The sequence below is a fragment of the Dromaius novaehollandiae genome, chromosome 2 (genome assembly GCF_036370855.1).
Source record: "Dromaius novaehollandiae isolate bDroNov1 chromosome 2, bDroNov1.hap1, whole genome shotgun sequence".
Taxonomy (NCBI): domain Eukaryota; kingdom Metazoa; phylum Chordata; class Aves; order Casuariiformes; family Dromaiidae; genus Dromaius; species Dromaius novaehollandiae.
This window is the reverse complement of record NC_088099.1, coordinates 1,003,546-1,017,395: the sequence shown is the minus strand read 5'-3', so window position 1 is coordinate 1,017,395 and position 13,850 is coordinate 1,003,546. Positions and strand designations below refer to the sequence as shown.

The window sequence follows — 13,850 nt, the reverse complement described above, 5'->3', positions numbered from 1 at the left end:
GGGGCATCGGCCGGCACCGGGGCGGGGGGTGAAAGGTGCATTAGCGGGTCGAAACGCCGCGGCCGGCGCGGGGAGCCGGGACCCGGTGGCAGCCGCCTCCGCCGAGCTCCCGGACCGGAGGGGCTGTGCCACAACCAGCGCCCCCAAAAAAAGGAAAAAAAAGCAAAATCTTGGCAATCCTCGGTTTGCTTACCAAATGAAAAGTTCCTCCACATTTATTAAAAAACCAAACAGTAGATTTAAAAAGCAGTTAAGAGTCCTACTCCGGCAAAACACCCTGTACAGGTTTCTTTTCTCTCTTTTCCTTTTTTTTTTTTTTTTCTGATGGTGAGGATTCCCCCTAAATCAGCTGCTTCAGTTAATTATATATATATAATCTTTTAATTTTGCCGCGCGTCGCTTGCTTTAATTAATTAATTTATTTCCAGCGGGCCTCGCTGTCTCCAGCAGACCGGCGGCGCTACCACACAAAGCTTCCTCGATGTCCATGCCCTGAGCCGGGGGGAGGCGGGGAGGGAGGGAGGGAGGGATGGAGGGCGGGATGGAGGGCGGGATGGAGGGATGGAGGGAGGGAGGGGGCGTGAGCATCCCCTCACTCCCCCATGTGCGTCCTCAGGTGGTACTTGAGCGACTGCTTGTAGCGGAAGCACTTGGTGCACTCGGTGCAGGGGTAGGGCCGCTCGCCGGTGTGCGCCCGCTGGTGCTCGAGCAGGTGGTGCTTCTGGGTGAAGTTCTTGCCGCACTCGGCGCAGTGGTAGGGCCGCTCGCCCGTGTGGATGCGCTGGTGCTCGAGGAGGTGGTGCTTGCGGATGAAGCCCTTGCCGCAGACGGCGCAGGCGTGCGGGCGCTCCCGCGTGTGGATGCGGTAGTGGTTGGTGAGCTTGGACTTCTCGCTGAAGGTCTTCTCGCACTGGCTGCACTGGAAGGGGCGCTCGCCGGTGTGAGTCCGCTGGTGCCGCAGGAGGTGCGAGGGCCGCGTGAAGTTCTTGCCGCACTGGGGGCAGAGGAAGGCCATGTCGCTCTTGCCGGCGTGGATGCGCTGGTGCATGATGAGGCTGATCTGCAAGCGGAAGCTCCGCCGGCACTCGCCGCAGGTGAAGGGCCGCTCCCCGACGTGGGTGATCTGGTGCTTGCTGAGGCTCGACTTGTGGCTGAAGCTGCTCTCGCACTCGGAGCACTTGTAGGGCTTCCCCGGCGGCGGGGGCCGCGGCTGGGGCTTGAGGCCGTGCTCGGGGCGCCGGGGCACCCCCACGGCGCGGCGCGGGTGGCCGCGCTGGTGCAGCAGGAACTGCTGCTTGTTGCGGAAGCTGAGGTCGCAGTCGTGGCACTCGTAGGGCCCCTCCTTGAGGTGGTTCCGCTGGTGGATCATGAAGTTGATCTTGAGCATGAAGCTCTTCCCGCACTCGGGGCAGATGTAGGGCCTCTCCCGCGTCCGGTTCCGCTGGTGCACGACGACCGGCTTCATCTCCCCGGCGTCGCGCTCGCAGGCGGGCGGCTTGCCGGCGCGGCCGGCGGCCAGGCTCCGGGGCTGCGCCGCGGAGCTGCACTGCGCCTCGCAGCCCAGCCCGGCCTCGTGGCCCGCGAACGCCGCCGGCTCTGTCCTGCCCGCGAACATGGCGCACGGCTCCAGGGGGTCCGGGTCGTCCTCCTCCTCCTCCTCCTCCGTCTTGATCACGATCCCGTCCTCTGTGGGGGGAAAAGCAGAACATCGCCGCCGTCACGGGGTGCCCGGGCGGAGGGGCCTTTGGGGGCTGCGGCAGAAACGTCCCGACCCGGCGCCCGGCCGCCGCGTCGCGCCGACCCCGAGCCGACAACCTCCCGGCAGCGCTCGAGGACGCCGCCACGCTCCGCGACCCAAAAGGTTTCCCAAGAAGCGGCAGCCGACGGGAGCAGGACGTCTCGAGCTCCGCTTGCTGCGAGCGGGTCACAGGAGCAGCGAGAGTCGAGGGGGACCTCCAGAGGCCGGTATCTCCATCGACCCCATCTCTCCCGGCAGATGTTTGCATTATGATCTTAAAATGCCACACGACGGAGAACCCACGTGCTCCAGACAGCCTGTTTCACCGCTCCCTATCCCCCTCCGGGAAGGTTTTCCCAGCACATGGCCTGTAACTCCCCGCCGCAGGCCGGGAAGGCTTTGATGCCGGCGGTGCCCGGCGTGATCTTCCCTCCACCGAACAACCGCGCTTCACTCCTTCCTTCCTTCCGGGCAGCTCGAGGCCCCTGGCCCCTGCTGTCCCCGTCCTCTGGCCCTTCTCCGACGGGCCCACGCGTCTGCTGGCACGCGGCGCCCGGACCTGCAGCCCCCAGCGCCGCCCTCTCCCCCGGCAAAGCGCGACCGACGCCGAGCAGAGCGGAGGGATGACTCTGCACGTCTTGCAGCGAGGCGGTTGCACGTCCTGCTGCGTTCGCCCTTTTCTGCAGGAGCGCAGCACTGCTGACTCGTGTCCAAGCCCCCAGAGACCCCCAAACCGCTCCCTCGGGACGGCCACCCAACCGGCTGCTCCTCCCCGGAGCTGGTGCCCCTGATCATCCTTTGCACGGGCAGAAACGGGCGCTTGGCCCCGGTGAACCGCACCCCCATCTCTGCAGGCCGCTTCTCCACCCCTCCAAGGCCGGTTTCAGCGCGTATCCGGCCCGAGGTCCCCACAGCCGCTGCGGCTGCGCACGGTTTGCTCCTCAGTCCGAGCCGACACGTGCTCCCGGGGAGGCCGTTTCCAAAGGGACCCTCGCCACCGGCACCGCGTGCCGACGGCCCGGCCCGCTCCTCTCTGCAGCCCAGAGAAGCAGGTTCGTTGGACTAAGCCCTTCCCCGCCCTCTGCAACACCAGCATTTCGGCAGCGGTGGTCGCCGGGGCGCTCCCCCCGCCGTCGCCTGACACTGCGCAGCTCCCCCGGGGCCCCCAGGTCCCCCCGCACGCGGCCCCGCGCCGAGCGTCTCACCCGTGCAGCTGCCGTGGTGAACGATGACCCTCTGGATCTCGCTGAAGTCGGCGCCGTACTCGGCGGGGTCGCCCAGGCTGGTTCCCGGGAGGTCTCTGGGAGGGGAAACCGAGCCGTAGGGGCTCTCGCAGGCCGCCTCTTCGTCCGGGCTCTGGAAGCTCCCCTCCGACTGCCCGGACATCCCGTGCAGCTCCGGGTTCTCGGGACTGTCTTCGGGAAGGAGCTCCTCCGTTTTGATCACGACCCTGATGCCAGCTGCAGCAACGAGAGGTTCCACCCGTGGTCATTCCCCAGATGCAAAGAGGAGAAATCACTCACAGCGACACACGGTTCCTGGCTCAGGAGGCCACAACCCAAAGCGCTGGCCCTGGGTGCCTGACCGCAGCGGCATCTCCCATATTTCGTCTCTGCTGCAGGTGGTAACTCGCCCTCCCCTTCGGTGACCTCTGCCATGATCCGCCCGCCCGCACGGAGCTTCCCAGCTCCACCTGGTTTTCGGGACTCGGCACCCGCCAGTTTAGCAGTCCTGAGCCCTCCCTGGCCCCCAGGCAGCAGGGCCCTACATGCCTCACATGGTTTCCTTCTCCTGTCGACCCCAGTTTAAAGCTCTTGTGGTCGAGAGCAAGAGCAGAGGGTCTTCGTGACCGCACGCCGGGGTGACACCAGCAGTGGGGCTGGTGCTCCCTCTTCTAAGACGCCTCACGCCGTCCCCCCACCTCGGCGCTGCGGGTGCCTCGGTTTCCCCGGCCAGGGCGGTGTGTCCGCCTCGTCCTGCCCGAGCCGCGGTGCCGGGACACCCCCGGCTCCAGCAGACAAGGAGCCTCCCTGCCTCCGGGCGCAGCGGAGCGTGGGAGCCGCCCCGGGCTTTGGGCAGATCCCTGCGGCTCGCCAGGACGGCAGCCGGCTTTCCTGCCTCGGAGGGATCCTGCAAGGATAAACCCAGAGCCCACGAGGCACCCGGAGACCACACGCACGAGTGGGCGGAGAGGGTTTTGGGAAGGCTGTGACTCCCGCGGGTGGACACGTCTTCCTGGTGGGCACTGATTCTCCTTTCCTAGGCACACCAGCTCCCCAGGGAAGCGGTCTCGTTGCAGATGTTTTCCTTGCTGTCAGCTCCTAGTGCCAAACTCTCGGCTCTGCTTGGCCTGCTTTACACGTCGAGCCCTACCTGGATGCCAAATCATTAATCAGCCGAACCTTTCTCACTCGTATCTAAGATTCCTCCCGATAATCTCCATGGTCACAGCTCTCAGCAACAAGTATTTTAGTCTTGCTCCTTTTTGCCTATCTCAGAGCGACCAGACTCTCAGCTCCTCCGAACGCACGGCATGGCTCCCGCTTCGGCCCTGCGTCAAGCCGCTGTCTCACCTGCGGTGGCATCAGTAATGATCTCCCTCTCCTCCAAGTCCTGCTCATTCCCGACCCGCGATTCTTCTCCTTGCTCAATCTGGGACAAGACACCAGGCTTGGAAATTGCATAGTCTGTTGAGAGACAGAGGGATGGAGGGAGCGATTACTGCACTGGGAGCGCTGGCACCGACCGCCCACCTCTCCCCTGCGCCCGGGGTGGAAACACGAAGGGACTCAGGGACATCCACGAGCACCTGAGGGAGAAAGGCAGATCACCGCCCACAGAGCAACCCAGGCTGGAAGGGGCCTCGGCCGGTCTCCAGCCCACCTCCACCCAGGCTGCCCTCAGCCCTGCGCTGACAGCCCCTGCCCTTGCAGGGGGTCACCTTGCACAGCCCATCCTCACCCAAAGCCAGCAAGCAGCAGAGAAGGACTAGAAACATCCTTCTGCCTTTTTAAGTCCCCATTTAAAATGGGACATTGGGGGCATTTAGTTCTGCTCCTCCAGAAGGAGCTAGAAGATGCCCAGGACTGCGCTCAGCCAGCAGCTTCCGAGAAACCGCCTTCGCCCAGGGAGAGGAAAGCCCGTATTTACCCAGGGAGACCAAGGATTCGTAGTTGCCCTTCATCACGTTCTTGTACAGCTCCTTCTGCCACTCCTCCAGCTTCTCCCACTCCTTGTCGTTGAAATAGACGGACACGTCGTCAAACGTCACCGGCACCTGCAATCACAAGCGTCACGTGCTCAGGCAGATTCCCGGCTCTCCGCAAGGCAGGAGCGCGTTACCTCTGACCGCTGTCGGCAGCCGCTGCCTCGCAAGCCTTTGCCTCCTCTCACCCACGGCTCACCGAGACCTCCGCGCCTGAGCTCCACCCGGAGAAGCCGCTGCTCTACGGACCTCAGTTTGTTTGTGTTTATCTTTGAAAATGGCTCCGGGACAAGTTTCTGAGAGATTAAAGGTCTCGACCAAACCCCTGAACCGGCCCGGAGGCCGGGCAGCGACTTCTCCCAGCGGCACTGCCCTGGTCCCCGCCGCGGTCCCGCCGGCAGCAGCCGCTCTGCAGAGGTCGCCGGGCTCGCACGAGTCTCGAGTCGGTGCAAACGAGATAAAAACCGGGCACTGGGACTGAACCTCATCTCTATTGATGAGCTGACGTGAAACCCTGGATTCAATTACCCCAGAGCTCCGGGGAAAACTCTGCCCAGGCCGGAAGGGCTCCGAATTGCCGTGAGTTATGGAGCAAAGCAGCGTCTCCAGTGTTTCACGTAGGCACCTAACAGCTCCTCTCAGCAGAACCAAGCACGTAATTCCCCTTGAACCACGGGCAAGGTGAAGCCTTGCTCTGCCTGCAATCGTCCAGGAGCAGAGCAACGTTTTCGAGGCTGTTTGGTGGCTAATAATTTGTGCGGATAAACCCGGGATGCGGCCGGGCCGGGAGAGCAGCGTGGCACCCGAGCGGAGCCCTTCGGCCAGGCAACGCGGCGCTCCGGTTCCCGGCTGCGGCACGGGGATGTTTTTGGGGCCGGGCGTTAATCGCGCCCCATGCAAACACGGCCTCGGCTCTCTCCGGGTAAGCGGCAACGCTCATTTTAAACGAAATAGTGCTATCAGCAAACTTTCTTTTAGGGAGAGAGTCATGCAATGCAAATGGGAGATGAATATTCATGTTGGACGGCTTTTGTCGCTTCTCTCAGCTGTGCCCGAACCGCAAGGAGACGGAGCCGGGCTCCCAGGCTCCGGCCTGCCCTCGGCAGCGGCACCTCGACGGGCTCCTTCCCCGGCCCTGCACCCCGCCGCCCGCCCGTCCCCGTTCCTCGATTGCCCTCTCGAACCAAACCGTGGGGCGAAAGGACAAACCGCCGCCGGGCGCCCTCACCTTGGGGACCTCTCCCTTCCTGCCCGGCGGCAGCCGCAGGATCCAGAAGTTCCTGTTCTTGAGCAGGTTCTCCATGTTCTCCAGGCGCCGCTGGAGCAGCCCGTACTCCTGGATGAGGGTGCCCAGCGCCGCGCACTTGCTCTCCAGCTGGGTGCCCAGCTCCGCGGCCGTCTTCTCGCAGTCGATGAGCTTCTTCTCGGCCATGCCCGTCCTGCCCTCCAGGTCCAGCAGGCGCGTGGAGTGCGAGTCCACCTTGCGCTCCACCGCCTGGACGGCGGCCACCAGCGTCACGGAGAGCTCGGCGGTCTGCGTCTCCCGCTCCGAGGTGCGCTCGGGGCCGGGCGAGGGGCGCCGCGCCGCCATGGCCAGCTCGGTGGGAGCCTGCGGGCGCAGAGCGGGGGGCGGCGGCTGACGGGGCGGCGGGGGCCCGGAGCCCCCCGAGGCCGCCGCGTCCCCGCCGTTCGTCCCCCCCTCCCCGCGCCGCCCCCGGCTGTTTGTCCTCCCCGGCTCAGCTCCTGACCCGCTCGCAGGCCGCGGCCCGGCGCCGCTAAGCCGCTTAGGGCCGCGGAGAGCAGGCGCGGCGGCGGGGCCCGGTCCCCCCCGTCGCCGCTTAGGGCCGCGGCCCGCGGGGGGGGGCACCGGAGGGGGCGGGCGGCCGCGGGGCAGGGCGCCCCGTCGCCATGGGGACGGCGAGGTGACACCGGGGGTCCCTGTCACCGCGGCGGGGGCGGGACCGCAGGGTGACACGGGGGAGGGGCCCGGGCCGCGGAGGAGGAGGGGGGGGCCGCCCCGTCGCCGCGGGGGGGGCCGCGGGGGCCCCGCCGCCGCGGGGAGGCCCCCACCGGGCCCCGGGGCCTGGTCGCCGCCGCGGGCGCCCGGCGCCGCGCCGCCGCGCCCGCCCCCGCCGCCAGCCCCGACGGCAGCGGCCCCGCCGCCCCCCCCCCGGCCCTGCGCGGCGGCGCCGCGCCCGCTCCCGGCCGCTGACAGCGCCCCCCTCCCCCGCCGCCGCCGCCGCCGCCGCCGCGGCCCCGACGGCGCGGCCCGCCCCGACGTGCCGCCCGCCGGCAGCGGCGCCGGGAGCGCGGGCGGCGGCGGCGGGCCGGGCCGCAGCGGCCCCCCCCACCCCGGGCCGGGCGGGCAGGGCGCCGCGGGAGGCGGCGGCGGCGGCGGCGGGCGCCAGGCCGGGCGGGCGGCGAGCGACGGGGCGGCGGCGGCGGCGGCGGGCAGGGCTGCCCTTACCTGAGCGGGAGCCCCCGCGGCCATGGCCCTTTGTTCCCTGCCCGGGGCCCCGGGGGCCGCGGCCGGGAGGATCCAGCGCCCGCTCGCTCCCCTTCACCGCCGCCCGGCGCCGGGCATCGGGCTGGGCCCGCGGCGGCGCGGCGGGGCGGGCGGCGCGGCGGCGCGGCGCGGCGCGGGGCGGCGGCGGCGCGGCGGGGCGGGGCGGCGCGGGGCGGCGCGGGGCGGCCCGACCCGGCCGGGGCGCGAGAGACCGAGCGCGGCTCCGGGTCCCGGCACCGCCGCTCCGCGCCTGGGCGCTCCGGCCGCCGCCGCTGCTGCTGCCCCGCCGAGCCGCCAGGGGGAGCCGCCACCGCCGCCGTCGCCGCCGCGCCGCGCCGGGCGCCGCCGCCGGGAGGGGCGGAGCGGGGTCGCGCCGCCGCCGCAGCGCCCCCTGCCGCACCGACGGCATCACCGCGCCCGCACCGTCGGGTCCCCCCCACCCCGGCCGCCGCCGCCGCCGCCGGGCCCGGCCCCGCTTGCGGGCCCTGCGCAGCCCTGCGTGGCCCGGCCCCCCCCCGCGGCTCCCCGGGCGGCAGCGGGCCCCCCCCGCCCCCGTCCCGTCCCGTCCCGTCCCTTCCCGGGGAGCGGGCGCTCTGCCCCCCGCGCCGGGCCGTACCCGCTCCCCTCCCGTCCGCGGGGATTTTCCCGCTGCGGTTGAGCTCCGTCCTCCTCGTCCCGCTCTCCGTGGCGGCCCCGCGGCCCTCGAAGGCTGCCGCCGCCTCGGCTCAGCTCTCCCCGCTGCCCCCCGGGGAACGGCCGAGGCAGGAGAGGCGGCTCCGGGTGGTGGGAAGGGGCCGCCATGTCCCCGTGCCCCCCGTGCCACCGGCATCCCCGGGAGCAGCGTAGCACGCCCGGGCTTAAGCAAAAGACAGATTTATTGCGAACAGTTAACAAGGTACAAACACACGGGGCGAGAACCGGCACGTCACCGGGCTCCCGACGCGGGGAAGGGGCTCTGCCGGTGACGCCCCGCGCGGCTCCGGGCTCACGTCACCCCTGTCCTGCCTCGGTGGCGTGGCCGTCTTCAGCTGGAGCCTTCAGCTGGAAGCAGAAGGGATGGAAGGGTGAGGAGGTCCCGCGCTCCCCCCCGCCTTGGTTCCCTTCCCCGCTTTTCTGGCCATCCTCGCTCCCGGGTGGTGGAGCGGGACAGCAGCCACCGCCGCGGCGCGTCCGCCCTCCGGGCCCAGCGCGGGACGCAGGAACGCGGGGCCGGGCGCGGTTTGAAGCCCTCTGTGCACTTGTGTTAAAGGCCTGACGCGAGATCGTTCCAGAAAAGGAGGGAGAGAGTCGTCTCTGCGCGCACCGCCCAGCGGCGCGGGGTCCAAGGGCGCAGGGGGGCTGCTGCCCGCACCTGGGGAACGTGCCGGGGAGGGGACAGAGGTGTCCGCAGACGGATCCTCCCGGCGCTTCCCGAGCCATCGCAGACCCCCGTCGCCGCGCTGGTGTCGTTCGTGGGGGTATCTCGCTCCTCGGCGTCTCCCTGCGCACAGGGACCGTCCTCTCCTCCCGCCCAGGAGGCAGCTCCGGGACACGCGCTCCGTCGCGACGCGCGACGGGGGCTCCGCAACCTGCGCGGGGCAGAGGACGGGCAGGGGGAGCAGGTTGTTCACCCGCAGGAAACCTCCGTAACGTGCGAGCGCGAGGGGCTTCCCACCTCGGCTCCGGGCTCCGGGGCAGGCAAGGAGCAGGGAATGCTCCCCGGGGGGCTCCCGGGGGATGCGCAGACCCATCCCTGCGAGGGGAGGAGCTCCGGCAGGGAGGAAGCCGGCTGCAGGGCGCTGCCTTCCCACTAACCTCCAGTGCTGCCAGGCCAATCCCCGGCCCGCTGGCCGGCTCCTGCCTCCCCCGAGCCCTCCGCCCGGGAGGCCGGGACCGTGCGGCCAGACGCAGCCGTCCCTCGGGGCTGAAGGGCGGCGCGTCCCGGGGTGCCGCAGGAGGGAGGACGCGCGGAGCTGAGCGTCCGGCCCTGCGAGCCACCAGCGTGGGGACGGCACAGATGTCCGTCATCCCCTGGACGAGACTGCCCACACCTCACCCAGACACTGTATCCACCACCAGCTTGAACACGGCTTGGAGGACTAACAGCCGAAAGGTCTGGCGTCGCACCGAAGCCCTGCTGCAGCACCCAGGCGTGAGGTGCGCGCGGATCCGGGCCGACGGGCTCACAGCAGCCGTCACAGCAGCTGACAACGGGGCGCGGATGTCCCTGCAGACGTCTCCTTACCCAGGGGCCAGCAATTCGCAGCTCCCCGTCACCCGGGTCTCGTAAAGGTCCTTCTGTCCCGCGTCCCCCACTCTGACTCCGAAAAGTAGACCGAGATGTCACCAAACGTCAGCAGCACCTGCAACCACAAACACCCCCACTGCAATGGCAGCCGCGGTGACGGAAGGGAGACGCTGCGCTGCGGACAAACACGCTGGGGACGCAGACCCTGGGGACACGCTGTCTCTGCAGCTTTGCACTGGGACAACCGTACAAACACCGCTCCCGGGGTGAGCACCCAAAATCATGTAGAAAACCCCGCCGCTCTTCACAGCGCGCAGGGGGCCCCGCTCGCACAGCCGCTGCGAGGCCACGTGCCCGCGGAGCTGGCCTTGCAAAGCCACCCCAAAAATGAGACCTCGCCTTGCAAAGCCACCCCAAAAATGAGACCTCTCTGTGCGATCGCTGTCGTGCGCTGCCTTACAGCACCCACCGCAAGCTGCTCTCGCTGCGCGGGCGCTCGCCTGTGCGCCTGCCCACCCCCCCGGGGGCTTTTTGCCTGTTTATTCCCCTCTCCCTCCATCCGCAGTCGAGGACCGGCGGCCTGGCTGCGGCCCGGGCACCCCCGGCACGGCACCCGCGGCCCCATGGAGGGGGATGACGGGAACGTGGGGCTCCCATTTGGAGCAGGGGGCCGGGAGCGGGCCGGGGGAGGGACTGAGGGGCGCTGGGAGGGATCCCCAGGGCGTCCTGGGCAGACTGGGGGGGACAGGGAGGAGACAGGGACGGAGGAGAAGTGGGAGACTGGAGGAGAACTGGGGGAAACTGAGGGTGAACTGGGCTGACTGGGGAGGATTGAGGGGTGACTGGGGAGAGCCTGGGGGAACCAGAGAGGACTGAGGAGGGACTGGGGGGGGTCTGGGGGAAGTGGGCTGATCAAAGTGGGGGCCTAGGGGACCAGGGGGGGAGGTGGGATGGAGGGGGGACTGGAAAGGGCCTGGGACAACTGGGGGGATCAGGGGGCACTGGGGATGGCTGTGGGAACTGGGGGGGGGGGTGGAGGGGGCACTGGGGAGGGCCAAGGGGAACTGGGGGGACTGAGGGGGCACTAGGGGGGGCTGAGGGGAACTGGGGAGAGCCTGGGAGAACTGGGGGGGGATGGAGGGGACTCTGGGGAGGGCTGAGGGGAAACTGGGGGGCATAGAGAGGGCACTGGGGATGGCCGAGCGGAACGGGGAGGGATTAAGGGGGCACCGGGGGGGGCCAAGGGGAACTGGGGGGGATGGAGGGGGCACTGGGGAGAGCTGGGGGGAACTGGGAGGGATCGAGGCGGCACTGGGGGGGCCAGGGGGAACTGGGAGGGATGGAGGGGGCACTGGGGGGGATGCAGGGGGCACGAGGGGGGCCGGGAGGCACTGGGGGGGATGGAGGGGGCACTGGGGGGGGGCAGGGGGAACTGTGAGAAATCGAGGGGGCACGGGGGGGGGGATGGAGGCAGCACTGGGGAGGGCCGAGGGGCACTGGGAGGGATGGAGGGGGCACTGGGAGGGATGGAGGGGGCACTGGGGGGGGCTGGGGGAACTGGGAGGGATGGAGGCGGCCCCGGGCAGCTCCTGGCAGCGATGGAGGGGCACTGGGCGGGGGGGGGGGGTGCGGGCTGCTCCGCACCCCCCGCCGCGCTGCGCCCCTCGACGGCAGCGCGTCCCGGAGCGCGGCGGAGCGCCGGGGCCCCCGGTCCCTCCCGGCCGGCGCCGAGGGCCTCCCGCCCCCCGGCCCGGCGCGGCCCAGCCCGGCCCGGCCCCTACCTGCGCGGGGCTCCGCGCCGCCATGACCGCGCCCGAGCCGCCCCCCGACCGCCGCCGCCACCGCGCCCCCTCACGGCTCCCCCTGGCGGCCCGCGGCGGCGCGGCCGGGGCCGGGGCCGGGGCCGGGGCAGCTGGGCGGGGCGGGGCGGAAGCGCCGCGACCTCGCGCCCCGCGGCCCAGGTGTGAAATGGCGGCCGGCGTCGCCATGGCAACCGCGCCCCGCTGCCCCCCCGCGAGCCCCTGTCCCGTCCCACCCCACCCATCCTGTCCTGTCCCCTGCCATCCCTCCCAGCGCAGCCCATCTGTCCCATCCCTTCCATCCCATCCATCCTGTCCTGTCCTGTCCCCTCCCATCCATCCCATCCCCCCCATCCCTTTCATCCCATCCCATCCCCTCCATCCCATGCCATCCATCCCAGCCCAGCCCATCTGTCCCATCCTGTCCCATCCCATCTGTCCTGTTCTGTCCCATCCCATCTCATCCCATTCCATCCATCCCAACCCATCTGTCCCACCCATCCTGTCCTGTCCCATCCCATCCATCCCATCCCATCCTTCCCCTCCATCTCATCCATCCTGTTTCGTCCTGTCCCAGCCTAGCTCATCTGTCCCACCTGTCCATCCCATCCCATCCCATCCCATCCCATCCCATCCCAGTGCAGTCACATGGATGGGCCCCATTCCCATACTGGCAGCCTCCCGGTGTGCAGGTTTGCTTCCCTCGGAGGTCCCAGACCATGGTGACAATAAGGGGAAGCTGGCAGGACCAAGCGCTCCAATGACCGGGAAATGGTGCCATTTGTGGAAAGATGGAGGAGAAGCTCCAGGAACAGCCTCTAACGGATGGGAGCGGGAGTCAAGCCCTCCCTCCTCACAGGAATGGACTTTTGGGAGGAAAATCCTGCAGCCGCAGCCCCTGCCCGGGCAAGGAGTGGCTGTAACCAACCACTGGTCCCCAAATCCCGGAGGGCAGCCTGGCCGGCACGGGGAGGACCCTGGGTTGGACCCAAGGTTGGGTCCCGCAGGCGCCTCCTTCGACCACCACCCATCCTTGCCGGGACCAACGGGGGAGACCAGACGTGGTGGAGAGACGGGGACCTCCGGGCAGGAGCAGAGCAGGTTGTCCGGGGGCTGGAGACCCTTCGGCACTTCTCCGGGGAGAGGGGTGTTCCCCGGCTGTATTTCTGCCGCCTGCCAGGTCGCTGTGCCCCGGCGGCGAGGACAGGCTCTGCCCGCGCAGGGGGAACCTGCTGCAGAACAAGCCAGGGACGCTCTGAAAATCGGTAACTGCTGCAGCAAACGGGGGGCCGCGGCTGGCAGGTCCGCACGGCGCTGCCTCCTCTGTGCACCCACCTCCGGCAGCCGGCGGAGCTAAGCAGGAGCCAAGCGGCTGCCCCGGAGCTGCTCCCAGGGGGGAAAGGGGAGGAAACAGGAGCTTCCAGCAGCCAGTGCCAAAGCACAGCCCCGGGGTGCCTCCGCCACCGCGACGGCAGAGCTGCGGAGCAAGCGACCGGCGGGAGAGAGGCGGCGGAGGGCCCAAGGGACGGCGGGACGGGCACGAGGGAGGGCACGGGCACACGGGGACAGCTGAGGAGCCGGCGCGGAGACAAAACCCCGCGCTGCCCTACAGGGCCAGGCCTGGCAGGAGCAGTTTATTGGCAGCTCTGGTACAAGGAGCGAGGCGAGGCAAAGCCAGTGTCCCCGGCGCTGCCCGGCTCTGCGGCCGCCCCTCCTCGGGGCAGCGGGCCCGAGCAAGCAGGGCCACGCGCGCCGCCGTCCCTCGCGCCCGGCAGCCTCCAGCTCCGCTCAGGCCACCCTGTCCGGGCAAGGTAGGAAAAGGAGCCCGCAGCATGCACAGCCCCTCTCAGAGCGCTCGGGGCCCTTCGCATCCGCTGCGAGGCCAAAGTCAGCGCTGGAGGGCAGCGACGTCCCGGCTCGGCGCCCGGCTGCGACGCTCGGGGCCGGTGCGGCAGCCGCACGCCGTCCCAGCTCCACCCGCGCAGCAGAGTCCGGCGGCGGCAGGCGACTCCTCGGCCCTCGCCGTGGCCACGTTGGCGCGGTGCAGGCCAGCTCCCGGAGGCGCGGTGCCACCTTCACGTAAAACCAGAGTCTGCTTCCAGCCGTAACGGCAGCAGAAAAAAAGCTTAAAAACGTGAACCCCAGATGCTGAACCCCAACCGTCAGCGCACACAGCTGCCCCAGAGCTGCTCCAAGCAGCCTCCTTTGCGGGACTCGACTCCTCAGAGGCTTGGCACGGACAGCAGCAGCTTGAGCGGACCCAGCTCAGCTCGGGCAGTTCAGCAGTTCAGCAAGTTACCTGGAAAACGCTAATAAACAACAGCCAGGTGCAGGCCGGCGCGCTGCAGTTGTCACTACAGGAGAAGGGAGAGCGA

The 13,850-nt window shown here is 69.4% G+C and overlaps 1 protein-coding gene and 1 long non-coding RNA gene across 3 annotated transcripts in view; both read right to left on the bottom strand.

Annotated features, from left to right (window-relative positions):
- Window positions 1-184: 184 nt before the first annotated feature.
- The window catches only part of LOC112993724 (uncharacterized), a 41,513-nt gene continuing 27,847 nt past the window's right edge, over window positions 185-13,850 (bottom strand). Inside the window, exons 11-15 of the mRNA XM_064508057.1 lie at window positions 6,172-6,552; window positions 4,889-5,015; window positions 4,312-4,425; window positions 2,944-3,198; window positions 185-1,686 (exon numbers count right to left, since the gene is read on the bottom strand). Of these exons, the coding sequence (XP_064364127.1) occupies window positions 593-1,686; window positions 2,944-3,198; window positions 4,312-4,425; window positions 4,889-5,015; window positions 6,172-6,552 (1,971 nt within the window). The 3' untranslated portion in view covers window positions 185-592. The remainder of the gene's footprint in view (window positions 1,687-2,943; window positions 3,199-4,311; window positions 4,426-4,888; window positions 5,016-6,171; window positions 6,553-13,850) is intronic.
- Window positions 8,307-11,543, bottom strand: LOC112993597 (uncharacterized). 2 transcript variants are annotated; one of them, XR_010387506.1, is made up of 3 exons: window positions 11,458-11,543; window positions 8,801-9,791; window positions 8,307-8,490 (listed from the first exon to the last, which is right to left on the bottom strand). It is a non-coding gene; the product is annotated as an uncharacterized LOC112993597 (long non-coding RNA). The 2 variants fall into 2 exon arrangements; XR_010387507.1 differs by having other exon boundaries at window positions 9,674-9,791.